Genomic DNA, 20890 nt, shown 5'->3' with positions numbered 1-20890 from the left:
GGGTTTGAGCTTCACTGTTACAAATTTTCATATCTGCTTGCAACCTACTGATTGCTGTACCCTACGATTTATGGCCATTTTATATGAAATTTGAGGTGCAAGCATAGCAGAAATTTGTACATCATTTGCCATTTTATCTCAAGAGTATCAAGCAAAGCATTGTTTTAAACTTTCACTAGCAGATTGCCCCCCATGCACTGTTTTCACTTCCTGTAGGGATGTACTGTTTCAAGGACAGGAGTATTATACAATGCAGAATACATTCTGCTGCAAAAATGGAATTTTGTCTCTTTAGGCCACAAAGTCAATTGTTAAGTAAACTTAGGCTCAGGTCAGAATTCAATTGCTCAGCAGATTAAAGTGCTTGTAATTTTAAGGTTTGCAGGTCAGAAGCACCCAGCATTAATTGACAGGCTCTAATGTAACAAAATAAATTTGCATATCAAGAAAATGTACAACAATCCACGAGTTTTGCCCTTTTAATATCTGTATGTTTGCTTCCCTCTCCTTTCCCAGCCAGAACAATGGAGCTGACAGCCAGCTTTCAAATCTTTGCCAGTCACAAATAGTGGGCAATTGCAGATTAGTGGAGACTTTGGCCCAGATTTTGACTGGGCCAGGTTTTCCGAGCTGGGGGTGGATAGGAGGGAGTTGTGGGCCCCTGCATGGTGTGTGCGTCTTGTTTTCCCTCCAGCAGGTTCCCTGTCCAGAAGCTTAAGTGACAGGCTTGGCTCTGCCAGGCGGGGAATGCCCCAGAGGCTGCAGCCCAGGAGCAGATAGGGTGCCTGGGGGGGTGCGGGGGATGCACTCCTGCTTTTCCCAGTCTATAAGCAGTGCTGGAAAAGCACTTTCCTCTTCCACATAACAGTGCTTGCCTCCCTTTAGCTGCATGGTTTCCCCAAGGCCCAGGAAACCCAGCCAGCGTTAAATCTGGAAGATAGAAAATCTGAGGCACTCCGCCTCATTATAGTATTTAAATAACCAACCCGTCTCCTGGGAGTGGATTGGTTGCTCGCTCCCATCCTACCTCCATTACAACCGGAAGTGGGCGGGTTGGAGATTTTAAAAAATTTTCACATCTCACCCAACCCCTTTTTGGGGGTTAAATTCCCTTGTGAATCTCTGTGATTTTCCCTTCTCTTAAAAGAAAAAGGACCTGTCCTCTACTTGGTCCCATCTCATTGGCGAGAATTTTTTTCCACACAGAAAACCAATGTGCGAGTAGGTGGCATGATGCACTGGTGTGTTTACACAGGGCTGATTCCATGGTCAGACATCCCCAGCACAGAATGGATGGAAAAATTAGGTACTGCAGGCCTGGTGATTTCCCAACCAATGCTCCGAGAGTGATGTTCTCCACCAGTGCAGTCTGACTGTGGAATCAATCCCAGAAGTTCACCTGATAATTCCAGAATGCAAGGATATTTAAGCTGTTAAGAGCAAAAGAATTACCACATAAAAATGGTTCACTCTTCCACTGGATAGTACTTCTTTGAGAATAATATTACTTCAAAGGAGAACTTGTCTACCGCTTCTTTTATATTTGAATTGGCCAAGATTTCACTTCTGATCGACATCTATAAACAGGTTAGCAGTCCATAGATCTTACCCCAGATGCGAGCAAAATACTATTAGATCAATTTCACAAAATGGCATATTGAGCAGCAAAGGAAACCATTCGTCATTCCCCGAAGTTTGGCTTAGGCATGATTAGTTAAGTTTAGTTCCTTTTAGATTGGCGCCGTCTTAGTTCAGATTCTGCAGACAGATCGGCATTCCTGAGCAAGCACTGCTAAATCTGGCTCCGCTATCAGAGTGCAGACTCAGAAATCCAGTTTCTCATTGTAACAATTGTAGACCAATGAGGCAATCAAATTCAGCCATGTAAATGTTGGTGCTAGTATTTGGACGGGAGCCTTACAGAATCCAAAATGATAATGTAAAAGCAATAGGGTGTTAATGGAGATTGGGATTCAAATTTCAACCACCTAAGCCACAGCAAGTTCAGTTATTACTAAATTTTGCAATACACAACAAAGTTTTTAAAGATTTTTTTTTACTCTTTTGAAGGTTTTTTTTTTATACAGTAAATACAAAAATATTCTTTCAAATACATATGGATTTTTGGCCTACAAAACAGAATCAACTGAATGCACTTGAAAAGGTAAATCACAATGACAATGAAAGTTACAGCAGAAAAACATACATTTTTAGGCAATTACTAAACTTTTTATTCTGTTTTGTGGGCATTTAAATGCAATGTTATATACACACACTAGAAATCAGCAGACTTGTCATTGGCCAGTGTTAGCAACTGAAACAGTGACTAGCATATAGAAGTAATCAAAAACAATTGCCTGTAAATGGTTTCCTGAATAGTGATGCAATTCTGCAACTGTAAAGATTTTAACCTCAAAACCCAATAACTAAAATAGACTACATTTTTTTGTTGTTTTTTGTTATATACACAAAACATTGAGGGGGGGGGGACATAAAAATACATCACAGGACAAGTTTTTTTTTGTTATTTTACAATTATTAAAATTACACTTCAGCCTTCTGAAAAGAACTGTCAATGCAATACTGATTTTTCAATAAAAGGCTGTTCACAAGTATTTACACACATATAATGCAATGCATAATTCAGGGCAGAGACAAAATGTGTCCAGTGACACCGGCTGATCTACGAGGCCAGAAGCTATTCCATCCATTTAAGGCTTTGATTTCCCCCCCCCACCTCCTTTCTCTTTTTTTTAAAAAAAGGCCTCAAGTTTATGGATGTTGGTTAACCAGCAGAGACAGTCATCAGTATTTACGTGCTTTGAAGTGGAAATCAAATTATACTTCTGATATTCCTGCTAGCATCTGCTCTCCAAAATGTATAGTGGAGTAGACTTGACCAACCCACCTTCTGGCATTAACACCAAGCCAGGATTATAATTACATAGCAGTGCTCCACTTTTTAGTTCAGGGTAAATTTTAACAAAACACAACTGACATGCTTGAATGGTTTAAGAATTACAAATTACATTTACCTGACAAGACAGTGTTGCTACCGATTAAGGGTTAGTCTGATGGAATTTTTTATGACACGTATGCTACTCGTGGGGACTGGAGAAGATGCATCTGGCAGCTCCTTGCTAGGTAGTCTCTGTAAGAAAAGCAGCACCAAAACAAGGACAGAAAGAAGCATGTTAAATTGCACTTGTTAAAGGTGAATTCTAGAAGTACAAGAGGTGTTAACTTAAGAGTGAAAATCATTCTAGCTCCCTTAAAAGAATCTTCAGAAAGTTGAGAGTGCAGACATTACTCGTAGAATCATCGTTTCCTGTGAACAAAGAGATTTAATAGGTAGTACCTGTGATCTTGTATCAATTGTTGGAATGGGCATGGATTTCACTTCTTCGTGGTTGTCCTGTTACATACAGACAACAGTTTAATCAATTGAAGCAAAACAAATTTCACACAGTCAGATGGGTGAAGGCAAGTGTCAACATCAAACTCTCACCATATAAAACTTAGAATTTTGATTAACTTTGTTTCCGTCCACTTTGAATGCATTAAAATGTTTTTAAAAATTAGTGTTGATTCTACTGCTTAAAATGGCAAACAGTTGAACCAGACATTAAGAGAACTGAATATCCACTGATGCATACAGAGTACTCCAGCTATTTGTGGTATTTCAAATTAGAATTCAGCCAGTCAGATTGATGTCAGCTGTGGCAACAGGTGAAGTGCTGAGCCACAACAAGCATTTCCCCATAAGGCAACAAAAAAACACACAAATATCACTTAAGTCTTGTTGATAGTACCACTTGTCAAACCAATAGTGAAATTAAATATCAAGCTAAAAGTAAGTTGAATGTCTTGTACAAACATTTATACAGTCTAGAACTGAATAATACAGACTGTAAAATACATTTAAAGCAAGATTACAAGTGTATCATCCTGCACAAACTGCCTTTCATGCAGAAGACATATTTGTATATCTACTGTCCAGTGAATGAACACTTCACCCACACACATTCTCCAGAAATATCCCACAACAGGCAGCATTGTTAAATATGTAATATTTCAAATAGTTAACATTAATGATAATCTGGCTGGGAGAGAGGGCTGAATTTGTAGTTGTGGAGAGAACCATATATAAATGAATTGATACATTTACTGACATGTTCACTTGTTCCAAAAGGTAAAGCTATGCAGTTTCAGATGCAAGTGAAGGGTCCCTTTTAACCAGCAAGAAATTAACCCCCCCCCACCCACCATGAACACCCTTGTAGTCAACCTTCAGGTGTAGTTACCACTACCTGTCCATCTTTGAGAGATTTCTGTCTGTCCTCTTCATTAGATGAATGAGGTTGTTTGAAATTAGAATCGTCTGGCTCAATGGCACACATCTAAAAGGATAGTAAAGAAAAAAATATTTAGACCATATTCTAGTCTCCCACAGTAAATTAAAAAAAATGTAATCTAATGCTAGATTAAAAAATGCCACATTTGATAAGCCAGTCAGTGCTAATACTAACTGCGGTTCCTGGGGAGCAAGTGTCCCCAACTTTGTTTTGCAAAGAAAAAAAATATTGCTCAGAGCTAATGTCATCTTAACAAAGGGCTGTAAAAGAAAAATATTCCTGCAATTTGTACATTACAAATAAAATGACTGTAACCTTCATCAAGCTCCTGCTTTGTAACTCTAATCCTACACTGAGAATTCATCTTTTAGCAATATGCTGCTTTGCAATTCACAGCAGAATGGCTCACCTCCTAACCGATCGAAGCCTCTCCACCCTCTACACGGCTCAAGTCAGGAGTGTGATACAAGGCTTACCGCTTGCCTTGTGGATGCAAACATAACAACGCAGCTGAACATCATTCAGGACAGATCAGTGCCCCTGGGAATATCCATCCTTTCCATCATTGGCTGCTCTATATACACTATCTAGAGAATGCACTGCAGCAACTTACCAAGCTTACTTTGACAGCACCACCCTCACCTGCAACCTCTACCACTGACAAGGACAAGAGCAGCAATGTCATCAGAACACCATCCCCTCCAAGTCACAGACTATGCTAGCTTAGACATACATCACTACTCCTTCATCGTCACTGGGTCAATATCCTGGAATGCCTCACCCAACAGCACCACTGCCACAAGGACTGCAGCAGTTCAAAGACAAGGCCTACCCACAATGTCTCAAGGCAAATGGAGATGGGCATAAATATGGACTTTCCAGCATTGCCACATGCGGAGAACAAATAATAAAAATATATGCTCAAATGACACTCTCCTACCATTTGTGGTGTAATTTTATTTAAGCACCAAAATTCTCATTGGTACTGACCCAACCATCACTTCCTCAAATGCATGAATCAGTAGCACTTCAGAATTTTCCCTAAACAGTAATAAGTTTACTTTGTATTGTCTGAAAAATCAATGCTCTTTATCAAAGGTGGCCATCTCAGAATGTCAGCTTGGTAGCAATAAAATACAGTTCTTTCACTCTGGAGCTCAACACAATCCCTTAATTTAAGAGCAGTTTGTATTATGTTCATTGAACATTTGTAACAATTAGTCAATAGAAATATTTTCTAAAATCACACTAGGCTGGTGAATCCCAAATGTAAACTGTAAAAAAAAAAGATTGAGGAAGGGAAGAGGTGGGGCACAAAGCAATTTTAACATTTCTTTTTAATTTGTAACCAACATCCTTCCATGCAGATATTGAAAGTTGCGTAGAAAATTAATTAAAAGCATACAGGAAAAGAATTGCATTAAGAAAATAAGTGAGATTACAGACTAGTTCATCTAAAAATACAAAATTAGCTTCTAAGTTTAGTCTGCTACTAGTTCTAGTCAGTACCAGAACAATTAAAACACCCCACAATTTCCAGGTTTCACAGTGTGTAGAATCACCAGACAGGTCCAAGATACAAACAGTAAATTGAAATAGAAGAAATTGGAAAGCAAAAAAAAGGACAAATATATCAAGGTCATACTGGGAAAAAGGGTAACTAAGAATAAATAAGTTTTGGCAATCACCCATTTCATTTATAAAATCTCTTCCTCCCTCAACTGCTACTTATTAAACACCATTGATGCTTGTATCAAAGTTCAAAGTACTGATTATCCTAAAAGTTCTGGATAGACTAAACCCTACTGGCATTTACCAACTGGAGATCTTTAAGCCGTTTCGGAGATTCTTCCAATGTAGGAGAATGAGGTCGTTTCGAAGAGCTGTTTGGGCTAGTATTTAGCTTGGTCCCATTTGGCAGTGGCTGGTTAGATGGAGATGTCAAACGAGGAATTACACTGCGCCCAACAACAGTGGGAATGGTACAGACAGCTGGAGGAGGAGAGGGATTTGCAGTGGAAGCCAGATCACTCTCTAAGAAAAAAGATGATAGTTAACATCCGTAAAGTCACAATGTGTAATCCTGCAAATCAGTTACGATAAGTTGACATACTTGCACCAATAACGGGTATAGATTTCCCTTGGCCAAGCTGGGTTTCTGGAGAAGCACCTTCATTAGGTGTTAGTTTTGTTTCATCTGAAACTTGCGTTTTCCCAGGAGAAATACTGTTTCTAATAAAGAAAAATAGAATGCTTCAGTGTTGTAACTATACTACATAGAATGCCAATATACTGTGCAAGTACCACATTAAAGTTTCACATACATCTGAGAGTCCTCTGTTCCTGGAGTATTTGGTTTGGAAGATTTCTGTAACAATGCAGGAGAACCAAAAGGGGTGGCAACATCAGCATCCCTAGAATTATCCAAAGGATTTCCTTCCAAAGAGGAGCGATTTAGATTACCAACATTTCCAGTAGAGTTTCGATTAATGTCAGGTATACTTTGCTGGAAGGCAAACAGAATGAGGCTTAAAAATCCCAAAGGTAAAGTGCTGAATAAATTCAATACCGTGGTCCATATTTACCTTCTTTTTTTTCTGTAGAATTTCAGCTGGCAAATACTGATGGAGCTGTTTCTTTTTGACATGCGTAGCTTCTATTCTCATTTTCTCCTTCAGCATGTTAATGTTGTTTGCTTGTCTGTAAACTGCAATAAAAACCAGAATTGTTCCCAGACAAGAGTAAAGATATTTAGTAAAAAAAGGTGGCAGCTTGTAGAATGTAATGGTAGAATATCTAAACTATCAATACATTTAATATCTTGTATAGTGATTTTACTTGCAAAGAAAATTCTAGTACTATATTGCAGATTTAAATGTTCTGTCACAGGGCCTTTCTTTGGTGATGGGGATTAATATGGAATCTCATTTAATAGTGAAAGTGTGTCTTTCAAAAGATAAGTGTAATTACTCCCAAGTGTTTGTAATTTGATATCAAAATCTGAATTAAACAAGTAATTAAAAAACTATTTTGTAAACCCAGTATTAAAAAAGATAATATTCTCTCAAAGCACACACCAGCAGAAAATATTAAAATTACAAAATGGAAAACAGTCTGATTAAATTTGCTCCAGACTGCCTGGAATTACATTTACAGCTGTTACAAAGTGATGTTATTGGAGAAAACAGTTTAATTTTAATACATTAAACAATATTTTCTTTAAAATAGGTTCTTCTTTCTCCCATAAATGTAATGTTCAAACATAAGCATAACAAGTGTATCCATCAATGGCGCTCATGGTGAATTTAGGGATACACGGTTTTATCCAGCAACAGTATTTTTAACATGCAATTTCCTCTGTCCCTGTGTTCCACACCTTTTCTCTCATTTTGTACTATGCTTTCAATCGGGGCGTCTAAGCCCAGCAACCTGCAAACTACAAAAAAAAAAACTGACTTTCTAGCAACTGTTCAACTTATTGCTGCTACAACAACCCTATTCAAAAATATGGAAAACAGACATGGAAGAGAACTCACTGGACCACACCGATTACAAATCAGTAATCAAATTAAAACCCGTTGTGGGGGAACATTTACAGATATGCGATTGCTTTGCAATAAATGGTCACTACTGACCAATTTGTCCTCTACTTCGCCTGTATCCGTTTAGCAATAGAATAGTGTAGCCAAATGGTTGCAGAAAAAAATCCTATGATTCCTAGATGCCATTAAGTTTAAATAACCAAAACTAGCAAACTTGAGTTAACTACTTCATTCCAGAGTGCACCGTTCCTAACACTGGAGAAACATAGCCAATCTATAAGCTTATAGGAGTAGCGCAATGATTGCTATTGATTAAGCCAAACCTTCATGGTTATGCCAGGACAAGAGTAGTCCTTGCACTTTAATCAGAGACAATCCAAAACATCCACACAGAACGCCGCCAGCAAAATGTCTCACAATTTCTTACACCCGTGGTCTTGGTGAAGATCTGTCGGCAACTGTCCAGCTTGTGTGGGAAAGAAATGCAGAACTAACCATTGCCATGGCTGTGGAAGATGAATTAAGCTATAAGAAATCTGTTGCCTGTTGGTACTCTCGTATAATCTCTTGCAGTTACCAGTATTTCATTAAGCAAATGCTGTGCCATTTAACGTACAAATTTTAATCAGATCCTGCCATATAGCCAGTGCCTAACAACATCCAGTACTCCAAGCACTCAGATGTGATCGATCCAGGACTTCCCAGATATAGCTTTTTAATCCTAAATCATTTATTTCACTGGTCAATTTTTGTTTCCCCCCCCCCCCCCCACAGAATACACATTTTATATGATCTCTAAACCCTCTAACTTCCTTCAGTATTTCAGCCATATTATCTAAATCTTAAGCAAGTTAGGGGACGCAAGATAATATCAAGTTGATCAATTTTCTTAATCCTGATTCAAGTTGTTCTGCTGTGCCCTTCTGGTCTATTGCAAGCTCTGTTCCTGCCACTTGCTAGGAGCTTTGCAAAAATCAAGCACTCCGCCTGTTTTAGGCAGGTAATATGAAAGGAAAGCAAAAGAAAGGCACAATGTTTACTTGATTTTAACTGTTCTCATTTATAGCAAGCCTGTAGCATTTAACATGGCTACTTACCCTATCAATGTGGATCCTTTGATAACTTGTACTTTGGACTGTGCTGAAGAATGAAAGCCTTCTTGCCCACATATTACAGCTTATTTTGATTTTCTCCAAGATTGTTTCCTACATCTATAAAATACTTGTGTCTTTCAGCTTTTCTTTGGGGCTGAAATTCAGTTTCACAAGAAAAAAATTGCTAGGTCTAAAATTAAGGTGCTTTGCATCACGATTATACAGTGACACAAAGCACCTTCATTTTAGATCTAAATTGCGGCTCAGCTTCACTTTACTAGCTTTTACAATGTAGACTCTCACGAGAGACTTAAATGGGAAATGAAAATCTGAGTCAGCAGAAGGGAAAAGAAGTGCACTTCAAGTTATAGAAAGATAAAACTATGGAGTGAATTTTAGAGGAAGAAATCAAATTTTTACCTTGCAAAGTGACCCTGCACATTGCAGCTCTATCACTGACTGCAAACAGATTCACTGAACACAACGAAGCCCATAGCTTAAGACTGGTCAGGGTCTGTTTACTCTGGATTAGCTCACCGATGGTCCATAAGCATAGCTCGACTGCTTTCAAATGAAGCTATTCTGGATATATATACACCACATAGTGGCCTAACAGCAGAGGGCAAACATGGCAGATCTTTTGCGAGATAAATATTTGACTAAGTGCATGCTTTTTTCTACTCTAAAATGAGGGCATAGTTGTGGTTATGAATGGGGAATTTGGAGATTAGAAGCATTTCAATTAGATAAGAAACAGGGGTAATTAATAGGATATCTACATTTGTGGATGATAGAGATGGGGAAGATAATAAATTGTGACAAAGGAATCCTTGGATTGCAGAACATCTGAAAAGCACAGAGGACTAGCAATTTGTCTTTAATGCAGAGAAATGCAGTTTGACAAAATACTAAACTTGAGCTTTTGAAGGTTGCAGAAGGACTGGCAGTAATAAATTGGAGACCGTATTATAACTAATATTTTAAACTTCTGGAATGATTACATGATGTGGAAAAGATGCAGGAAAAAAAAAATAGTAGATATGGAGCTACAAACCACAACCAGAGTGCTACACAACGGGCCAAGGGATTAGGTATTTTCCTTAGTAAAAGCAGATATAAAATGAGAAGATTTGAGAGCATAATAACAAGATAATAGGAGTCTGAATTAATTCTTCTTGGAGGTAGTAGTATGGAATACAATGCAAGATAATGTAATATAGTTATTGGAGAGTTTGAGTGGATAGAATTATGCAAATTTCAAGAGTTAGAAACTACAAAGACATCAAGAATTTTTGGCAGAAAATATATCAGACAAGTTGGCTAAATCCAATTTTTGGAAAGCTTCTAAAATTAATCATTGCAACCTATTTTTGCATGGGTGCCACAAGCCTGCCTGATAAATTTTGTAGGCTAGATTACAATGGAAGAGACAAGACATTTTCTCATCTTAGTAAGTCCAAAGACTTGTAGTGCCAACTAAGTCCAAGAATAGTTGAAATCATCAAAAACAAAGACACTACTGAGCTGATCAAAATTGGATAACTTATTTACCTGTATCAGTGAATAATTGAATATCTTGCGTCAGATCAATGTTTACACTTTCTGCATTTTCCACCTTCTTAAAAATGATCCCAATAAACCAGATGGTAACATAATCATCCCTAAAAAAAAAGGAAAAAAAAAATCTTTTAGAAGGTATTTAATTGCGGCGAGCACTGGTGATGCGGATAATTCTGTACGATTAAAATAGGCAAGAAAATTTGCCCACTTTTACAACTTGCTGATACGCAGCATAGGAACTAGAGGCTATTCAGTCCCTCAAGCCTATTCCACCAATTAGAGATCATGGCTGAGCTGTACCTCAACTGCATTTACCTGCCTTTGCTCCATATCCCTGGATACTCTTACCTAACAAAAATTTCTATTTCAGTCTTGATTGACACAGTAGCCACAGCCTTTTGAATGAGCGAGTTTCAAATTTCCACTACCCTTTATGAAAAGTGCTTCCTGATTTCACCCCTAAACAGCCTAGCTCTAATTATAAGATTGTGCTCTTTTGTTCTGAATTTACATAACCTAAGAACATAAGAATTAGGAACAGGAGTAGGCCATCTAGCCCCTGGAGCCTGCTCCGCCATTCAACAAGATCATGGCTGATCTGGCCGTGGACTCAGCTCCACTTACCCGCCCGCTCCCCGTAACCCTTAATTCCCTTATTGGTTAAAAACCTATCTGTGACTTAAATACATTCAATGAGCTAGCCTCCACTGCTTCCTTGGGCAGAGAATTCCAGATTCACAACCCTCTGGGAGAAGAAATTCCTTCTCAACCCACAAAAAGGAATAATTTCTCTGGATCCACCCTATCAAATCCCTTAATCATTTCAAATATGTCAATTGAATCTTTCCTTAACTCTCTAGTCTGAACACAAGGGAATGCAAACTAAGTTTAAGTAACCTCTCATCAGAGCTTCAAGGGTTAAAATATGACATAATTCTGGTGAATCTGCGCTGTACTCTCTCCAAGGCCAATATATTCTTCCAGAGGTGCAATGTCCAAAACTCAATGCAGTACTCCAGATGGGGTCTGACCCAAGACCCCTTTGTATTCACTAGAGATAAAGGCCAACATTCCATTAATTTTTGCAATTGCTTTTTGTACCTGTGCACTAGCATTTAGTGATTTGTGGACAACTAAATCGCTTTGCTTCTCTGCTGCTTCTAGTCTCTCACTATTAAAGTCGATGACCTCACACTTGCCACATTGAACTGTTGGTTTTGCAGTGCAGTTATACTGTGCAAGCCCTTTTGTGACTTCTTGCTCCCATCTACACAACTTAATGTGGCGACCAACGCAAGTGCAAGCTTAGATATACAACACTTCTAATCCTCAGCTAAGTCATTGATACATTTGGTAAAATAGCAGAGGCTCCAGTACAGATACCTGGGGAAAATGAGGTTCAGATTAGCCATGATCTAATAGAATGGTAAAACAGGCAAAACAGACTCGAGGTGATGAATGACCTCCTCCTATGTTTCTCATGTCCCATCTTTGCAGAGTGCACAAATGTTCCATACCACAGCACAATTCATAATCCTAATTATTGGCAGCGACACATAATTGAAGCTTGTGGAGAAAATCTTGAAAAATTCTATATCCGACAATGTTTCAAGGTAAATGGGTCCAATAATCAATTTACCAATTTCCTCGCATCTATCTAGAAGCCTTTATGATTACCTACAATCTTATGATTCTTACTATTTCTTTCCTTGCAGAAAAGTGTACTATTCTGAACTCAATGAATCATGCCACAAAATGTAGCCTTTAAAATCAAGTCTTAGAGGCAAAACAAATATCGTACTTTAGAAAGCACTTGGCTATAATTCCTAATCTGCTCAGCCTCTATACAATGGCTGACCTTCCCCCTGAAGCATGGCCTTTTCTTGAGATCCCTAGGCCCCAAGTTTCGTGCCGCGGTGAAAACGGCGCACCTCCGAGCTGGGCGCCTGTTTTTCGCGCCGAAAACTGCGCCTAAAAAAAAAAGTCCGATAGGAGCTCGATGTCTGCTTGGCGCGGCACGCTCTTCGCAGCAGGGGGCGGAGCCTAACACTCGCGTCGATTTTCTCAGTAGCAGGGGGCGGGTACAATTTAAATTAGCCTTAGTGGTGCCGGCAACCCTGCGCGTGCGCGTTGGAGCGTGCGCGCAGTCTCTCACAAACATTGGCACTCGGCCATTTTTAAAAATACTGCAGAAAAAGTGAAGATTTGTTTCTTGGACCCCTGCAAAGGCTTGTAATTTAATTTTTTTGATATTTCTGTGTGTGAGGGAGTGCTTTTAGCAGCACTGCTGAATAAATCACCTGCTCAAATCAGTGAGTTCAGCTTTTCACTGCTAAACTTGCTGCATTGGTGCATGCAAATTAAGGACTGTGTTTGGAGAAATAAGAGTGCCAATTCAACTTTGCAATAATAGTTGACAATGCAGCACTCATTCTGCAAATTTAAATATAAAACTGTCGATGTGGCTGCCTCTCCCTGTCCAAATGGCCTCAGTCCCCCTCACAGCTCGAAGGCTGCTGCTGTATCTTCGGCTGCTGGCCAGCCACTGACGCCGTCCCTAAAGCGTGGCCGAATAGCCTCAAGAACCTTAATGAGCTGCGCTTGTCCTGCGTTGATTCTTCGGCTGCTGGCCAGCCACTGACGCCGCTGCTATCCCATGGCCGAATGGCCTCACATCGGTCCGCTGATTCTTCGGCTGCCGGCCAGCCACTGATATCTCATGGCCGAATGGCCTCGGGTCCATCCAGTGCTGCTTCTTCGCAGCCAGCCACGAAGAGAATGAGGGCCTGCCTCAAGCACTGCAGCTCAGTTCGAAGCTTGCTGCCGTCGAGACACTGACGCCACACCGCTGCCTGTCTCCAACATGAAAGGCCTGCCTGAAGCACTTTCACACAGGTAGGAACATGGTTTATTTAATCTTTCCTTTGCTTATAAATTTTTATTCAGGTTGGATTTATTTGTATAATATTTGTATAAGTATAACTAAGGATTGATTGTAGAATTTAATGACTTCCCTTCCCTCCCCCTCGTTCCCTACGCTTGATTTTCTAAAGTGTAGACAAGGTTTTTTTCGAGCGTACAAAAATCTTCACTTACTCCATTCTAATTTAGTTTGGAGTAAGTTTTCACTCACAAAACTTTGAAATCAGGCCGGACACACCCCCTTCTGTTCCAAAAATTCTGTTCCAAAGTGAAACTGTTCTAACTGACTAGAACTGGAGCAAACTAAATGTCGAGAATTCAGATTTCTAAGATACTCCGTTCTACACCAGTTGCTCCTAAAAATCAGGAGCAAATCATGTGGAAACTTGGGGCCCTAGTTTCTACTGACCTTTACAAAGTTCCAGCACACATCTAGAAAAGACTGATGCATGAATAGCAACTTCAAAAAGTAACTGGCATTTAAAAGTTGAAGCTTCCTATTTTGCCCATATTTAATAGGAATGCAATAGGCATACTAAATTTTTAGACTCATTCACTTGCCGATCATGACAGTAAATAGAATTGATGCGATTTATCCAATAGTTTGTACTTTCATCTGGATTACTGCGCATCCACAGGACTGTTTTTGTCCAAGGCTGGGCCCTGGGATTTCTACTGGAGCACCTGGTTTAGTGACCCTTCCCAGGATAACATTCCCACTTTTGCCTAGACTAGTTGAGATAACTCACCATTTTGACCTCAGTTTCTACTTAACTGATGCCTCAGATTCTTGTACTCGCTATCAACTTCAGTATTATCAATTTTAAAATATGAGATACAGAAACATGATCTGAATAATAAGCATGTGACACTAGTTGACCTAAAAAGTAAAGCTAGAAAGCCACGTCTTGAATGTGAACCAGCAGGTTTAATGCAAAGATAGAATCATGTCTGTTTTACATACCACTCGATGAAAGTGAGAATTTTAAATTACCCACAAGTTCAAATTCCTCCTAAATTTTAAAAGCACTACTTTATTATAAGTCATGACCAATGTCTCCATTATCTTCCAATATAGGACTTGTAGGTTACAAATGGTGTCAGTCAGCTCTAGGGAAAGCCTGCAAGCTTGCTATAAGTTAGGGTAGCTGATAATCAAATGCCTGCATGTTGAGGAATCTCAAGTGGTAAACATCTCAATTCCTATCCAAATAGTGAAAGTGACTGAAGATTCATGGCTTCAGTTATTGCTCTCTAGTACTTCTACCTGCAATCGGTATCGGGAAAGGTAGTGATGCATATTTTTAAAACAAATGCGCCAATTAAAAAAAAATATATTGTATTTATAAAAAGGTACTTGGGTGACCGGGCCAAAGTAAATAGCACAAACATAAAACATTGAGAAAATGAACAAAGAGTCAAAGGAGACTTATGATGGGCTGATTTTTTTTTAATTACATCTCTGAAGTGCTGTGGGACATTTTTTCTAGATTTAAAAAAATGTGCTAAATAAATGCAAGGTTATATGTAGCTTCAAAGAGCTATGTGGAGAATGCAATAACTACTTTCAGCAGGTAATATGGATGATATTGCCAAGTTTAAAATCTACAAATTAACCATGGATTAATTAATCGAACAATCTCTTCTACTTGCCTCTTAAATGTAAAATTTTCTAAGACACAAAAATCATCCCCACTTATAGCTATACAAGCCTGTGTGGTTAAGGATACAATTAGAGGCATTTTAAGACAGTTCACACCTGCAAAATATCAATTTACTAATTGTTGCAAGAGTCTATGTTGACTGTAAAATGGAACTAGTTTTGAAATTTAAAGGGAGTTTGTTATTAACAATGCAAATTAAGTCTTGGTCTACAATCGCATTTATAATATAGGCATGTCTACGAAAATTAGATACCACCAGTTACGTTAGCATTTTCATTTTAATGATAAAGAACTGGAGGGGGTTAAAGGGCAAGTTCATATATGCAAGGTACATGGTATTATCAGGTTTAAAACAAATATGATGCATCAATCAATCAGAATGTTTCCAGAATGCAAAAGCTAATTTAACTACCCATTCTTCTGCAAGCAGCCACAGACAAGCACCACCCAATTTAGAACATAAATGACTAAAGTCAATTTAAAGCCTAACTTACGGATTATGGTGTTCCTTTAAGCCAGGAAAAGACTGTGGGTTTACATGGGCAAGAGTGATGTAGTCATTTCGCTCAAGGTTGCCAACAAGTACACGAATTTTAGATTCAACAAGACCAACCCTAAAAGGGAAAATATTTTTAGTTTAGGAGTCAACTAAAGCAGCACAATTTTGAAGTAGATTACTGGAGCATTTACCATTCTAAGTGATGATCTTCAGTGGATGCGCTTGCTGTTAATACAATGTAGTGCCTGTAACCAAATAAAAAGGTTTTAATATCCTTTAGTAAGCCTAGATACACTCAAAGGAATACTTAATAAAACTGTAAAACGGCCTCATTATGAAGTATTCATCGCAAAAAATATATTTTTTAAAGATATTATGCAGCACTGGGATGATTTGTTCATGAACATTGTCTTGCCAGTCAAAATTTGGTACTTAAATATGTATTCACACATTATGACTGTTACCAGCATTTGCTTCACTTTTGCCACGCAAAATAGATAACAGGCATTAGATTTGTTATTAATGATGAGCACTTGGTACTGTTACCAAGCAGACAAACACATTTCAGTAGCCTAGCTTCAAATAGCAAAAAGATGGCTTAACAAATTGAAATAGGAATCGCAAGAGAAAGCACAAGTTTGATGTGATTTACATGACGCTCTCCAAAAATGAATACCCCCTTAAGGAGCAGTGCTCAAAGGCAGAAGCAGTCTCAACGTGCCTGTGATTTTGGCAGCCAACAGGAAAAGCCTGTTTTTAAAGTCTGAACAAGTTTAGTTTTTGAAAGGTTAAAAGACGGTAATCTTCTGTTTCAAGAGAAAGCCAAGTCGCGTCTTTTCTTTTCATAAAGCAAGAGAGAAGTAGATTCTCATGGTGGAGACTGCATACTCTTCATTCATGTAAATAAAATCAATTATTAGTCCAAAGCGTATGCTTTGTTGTCTCAGTATAGTGCGATTTCAGTAACCTTTCAAAAAAAAACACAGAATTCATGTGGTAGTACGTTATACTTTGTGGAGCTGGTATATCATGGAATCATAGAAATTTACAGCACAGAAGGAGGCCATTTCGGCCCATCATGTCCGTGCCGGCCAACAAAGAGCTATCCAGCCTAATCCCACTTTCCAGCTCTAGGTCCGTAGCCTTGTAGGTTATGGCACTTCAAGTGCATATCCAAGTACTTTTTAAAATGATGAGGGTTTCTGTCTCTACCACCCTTTCAGGCAGCGAGTTCCAGATACCCCACCACCCTCTGGGTGGTGAAGAAATTTCCCCTCAAATCCCCCCTCAACCTTCTACCAATTACTTTAAATCTATGCCCACTGGTTGTTGACCACTCTGCTATATGAAATAAGGGTGCTGCATTATGACCAGTGGATCATATCATTGAACTATATATTGGGTAGGAAAGGAAGCACATTTTAGATTGTACGTGCACAAATGGAAATGACCCATGATGCTGAATCCTGAGAAAATATCTGGCATAAAACAAATTGAACATCTATCCAGCAAATATGGAAAAAATGCAGAAGAGAAATTAACTTGTGTATGGACATAGAGGCCAGGAGATCTGCAACTTGTAAGAAACTGATTTAATGAAATACTACATTGCTGGTGATCAGAAAACTTAATTTTTTTAAAGCAGTTGTGAAACAACTATCAACTATAGAATTAGGAGGAGGTCACTCATTACTCCTCGTCAGGAACCAAAAGAATCACACGAGGATGGATACCCATGCTAGCAGTGGAGCCATTCACAAAACACACCCGATTAGCAATGAGCAGCAAATAGCAGATGCAGAGTACAGACATAGCCAGTTTCAAGTCAAGCTGTGACAGTGACATGAAGAAACCAGTATCAGCAGTATACTGGAATACTAGAGTTTGCCAACAAGATTGAACAATGAATCTGTAGTTTGTTCCCAGCCATCATCATGGTAACTAAGTTTCATGTCACCTAACCACTGTGCTGTGCTACAATTCAAGTTTTTAGTAACACAATCAGTAGGGGTTAAAATCAAAATCAATGCTTTTGAGATATTTTTCCAAGTTGCAATAGTCTCCCCAGAAACAGTTTGAAATAGGACAATATGGTAATAAAATTTATGTAGGCTATATGCGAGTGCGCATATACTTACTTGTATTTTTGGAAGAAGTTGGGTGGTTCAAAAAGTTTAGACCAATCTGTCTTGCCTTGCAGAATTTCATCAGTAATGGCAAGACCTGACCATACAAAAAGAAATTAGTATGACATTGGAATAAAATCTCAACAGTACAAAACAAAACACAGCACCTTAAAAGCACATAGCTGCAGAATTTTAGTTTTTATGGAATTTCATTTAAAAACAAGACAGCCAAAATTATCCAGTGGGACTGGCTTGGACAATTCAGAGCTCGACAGCCTGTGGGAATTAAGACATGTCCCAAGCCTGACTGTAAGGAATAAAGATGTACATGTGAAACCATGACAGACGTATCATTCATTAGCAATCTATTGATGAATAAGGAATTTTTTTTTTTTATAAAGTAAAGAAATTAGAATGTTTACATTTATGAAAGGAATCAAGAAAATTATTTACTTTGATGATTGTTGAACAGGGAACACAAGAGGAAGGTGATAAATTTCCCTCCCAATAGTGTAATAGAGCTGTTGAAAGACAAATGGGAAAGAACTGCAAAAATTGGTTTAAAAAGACAATTGAATGCATTTCTTAAGGGATAAAGGGTGAGCAGACTAGTAAATGGTGCTTTTTTTTTTTTAAATGCCTTCCTTTTATGTTTTGCAGCAAGTTTTTTTTTAAAAAAAGCAACATGTTATAATTTACTTTTTTTTTTAAAAAAAGTATAAATATAGATTACTGTGATAGTATTCAAAATGCCCAGATTTCAAAATAGTTTTCCTGACAAAGTTACAAGTGATCAAGTATTGTTTTGGAATATAGTTTACTCAGACAGGGCATGGACATCAAATAAAGATCTAGTGATTTGGATTATGACTCAGCTCATTTAGTGTAGCTGTCATGCTAGCTACTTCAAGTCAGTAGCTTAAACAGTATTCTCAGCATAAAGGGACACCCAACCAGAAAAAACCCACAGGCAAAAAATTATAGTCACAACTATTTTTATGGATCACACATTTAATTTTTGGTATGTAGAGGTACTGGCAGTTTATGGTACGAGTGGCACACAGGATCAAAAATAATTCTGCCAAAAGATAACCTTTGTGCACATTACAAACACTAACTTTTCAGTCCCTCTGCACTACCCCAGTCTCAAGCCATGATATTTTTTTAAATAAAGTTTGTATACACGTATGTAGCTCATAGGAAAATACAAGTTTACAGCATAGAAGGCCATTCAGTCCTTTACCAGAGCAATCCAAAATTAATCTTACTGTCCTGCTCTCTCCCTCCAATTGACAATTTTAAATTGACAACTTCTTGTCAAATGATTTTGCAGGGGCAAAATATAGTCTTTCCCCATTCATTCTACAAAAACCCTTCATAAATGAAACCTTTCCATAGCCTTCGCCACTACAGTAGAAATAATCAAGTCTCTCCTCAATTAGTTTCTTTCTTGGTAAATCTCAAAAGGGGGCATTACCAGCCACCTACACCAATTCTGGCCATTTAGGCATCTTTGGCCAGCTAATAGTTACTCTATTTCTACTTAGGCCAGCGTATGTGGCCACGTGAGAAAACCCTTACGGAGAGTTAAAGAAATCGGTGCAGGTAAGTGCAGCAGATGCCCGGACAGCAGCAGCAGGAAAGGCAAGAGGAAATGGGGGGGTGGGAAGTCTATGACCGGGAGGGAGGAGACCACTCGGCCAGGGCTAGGGATGGGAGAACTCACCAGCAGGCAGGAGAACTCAGATCGTACCAGCAGGCAGGCAGAAGTCACAGAACGCACACAGGAGAACAGACAGAACTCACCGGCAGGAAGGAGAACTGACAGAATTCACCGGCAGGCAGGCAGGCAGAACTCAGGTTATCGTAGCAGCCCGATCTTTTTGCCGCAGTTCAAGGCTCCACCCCCCCCTCGGGTTAGGCCATGCCAAAAAGAGATTAATGGGGAAACTTACATCTGTACTTGGGCCACGGGGGGGGGGGGGGGTGGAAATCGGGCGTACTTGAACTCTTCAAGTACGCCAAAAGAATGCTTCGGGGAAAATTGAGCCCTATAAAAAGGGGACACCTCAAACTACACACACTACTTTAATTGTGTAAATATTGCTTGTACAATGATATTACCTCTTTGATTTTGTACTCTTTTGTCCTTTTATTGCTTTACCTACATGCACTCACACTTCAAGAATTGTGTTTGAACACCTATATTTCTCTCCTCCACCACATATTTATTTTTCCAGAGTTTATATTTCCATTCCCTGTTTTTCCTCCCAAAATGCATGACCTTATTTCATTAAATTGCATTCGTCACTTGTCTGCCCAATCTTGAGTGTCCTCTTGTAATCTTTTACAGTTCTCACTATCTACCAAAACAAAAATGGATCCAGCACTGACCACAAGGGCACACCACTTCAAATCTTCTACAATCCAAGTAACAATGAACCCATCTGTCCAAAAAGCTTTCTATCCATGCTGCTAAATTTTCACATACGGTACACCGAAATATTTGTAACAAGTCTCCTGTGAGGCACCTTATTGAATACTTTATATACACTACATCAACAATCACTTTTCTAAAAATAAAACTAAATGCACACAAATTTTATCTTCAATAACAGATTCTGAGAGTTTGTCCATAATTGACAGACCAACGTGGCTATGGCTACCCAATAATCCCCTTTGTGAACAGAGATGTTAGTGGCTATCCTCTAGCCCCCATCACAATTTGCATATAAAGGTTGAAAGTTTGTGTTCAATGCTATAGGGTGCATGCCATCAGGACCCAGTGATTATTCACCGATTTGGTTTTCCTTTACTATTGTTAATTTCCAAGTTATTTAAACCGCACCTCAAAAGGTATGCTTTTGAGATTTACATATTGGGATTTATTAAGTATGCTACAACAGCAGCTGAAGTTCAAAACTGAATACTCTAGACAAGAGTAAAAGGAAAGATTAGATGTTTTCAGAGATATGTTAATCCACTTCATTTTTTTTGTTCAAAGTTATTTTGGTACCTTAAATCAACATTTTACTTAACAAAAACTGCACCTTTAAACTAGATGCCATCAGTAATGAAGAGCTCACTATGAATCCAAAGGCTTCCTGTCTCAAATGACATTCAAACTC

At 38.6% G+C, this 20890-nt stretch overlaps 1 protein-coding gene across 7 annotated transcripts in view; it reads right to left on the bottom strand.

Moving 5' to 3' along the window:
* The window catches only part of papolg (poly(A) polymerase gamma), a 62033-nt gene that overhangs the window by 26050 nt on the left and 15093 nt on the right, over positions 1-20890 (bottom strand). For 2 of the 7 annotated variants that reach the window (XR_011595026.1, XM_070889614.1), the window contains exons 13-23: positions 17775-17859; positions 15828-15881; positions 15632-15751; positions 10543-10652; positions 6941-7062; positions 6680-6861; positions 6469-6587; positions 6172-6389; positions 4305-4400; positions 3359-3415; positions 3036-3151 (exon numbers count right to left, since the gene is read on the bottom strand). Coding sequence is in view for 6 of the 7 variants with exons in the window: in XM_070889614.1 (XP_070745715.1) it covers positions 3053-3151; positions 3359-3415; positions 4305-4400; positions 6172-6389; positions 6469-6587; positions 6680-6861; positions 6941-7062; positions 10543-10652; positions 15632-15751; positions 15828-15881; positions 17775-17859 (1262 nt within the window). In the remaining variant the exon portion in view is untranslated. Of the gene's footprint in view, positions 1-2086; positions 3152-3358; positions 3416-4304; positions 4401-6171; positions 6390-6468; positions 6588-6679; positions 6862-6940; positions 7063-10542; positions 10653-15631; positions 15752-15827; positions 15882-17774; positions 17860-20890 lie in introns of those variants that run through there. The other 5 variants (XM_070889618.1, XM_070889616.1, XM_070889619.1 and 2 more) reach the window with 4 other exon arrangements.

This window comes from Pristiophorus japonicus, chromosome 9 (assembly GCF_044704955.1).
Source record: "Pristiophorus japonicus isolate sPriJap1 chromosome 9, sPriJap1.hap1, whole genome shotgun sequence".
Lineage (NCBI taxonomy): Eukaryota > Metazoa > Chordata > Chondrichthyes > Pristiophoridae > Pristiophorus > Pristiophorus japonicus.
Note: the sequence above shows the minus strand (reverse complement) of the source record. Positions and strands in the feature narration are given on the sequence as shown.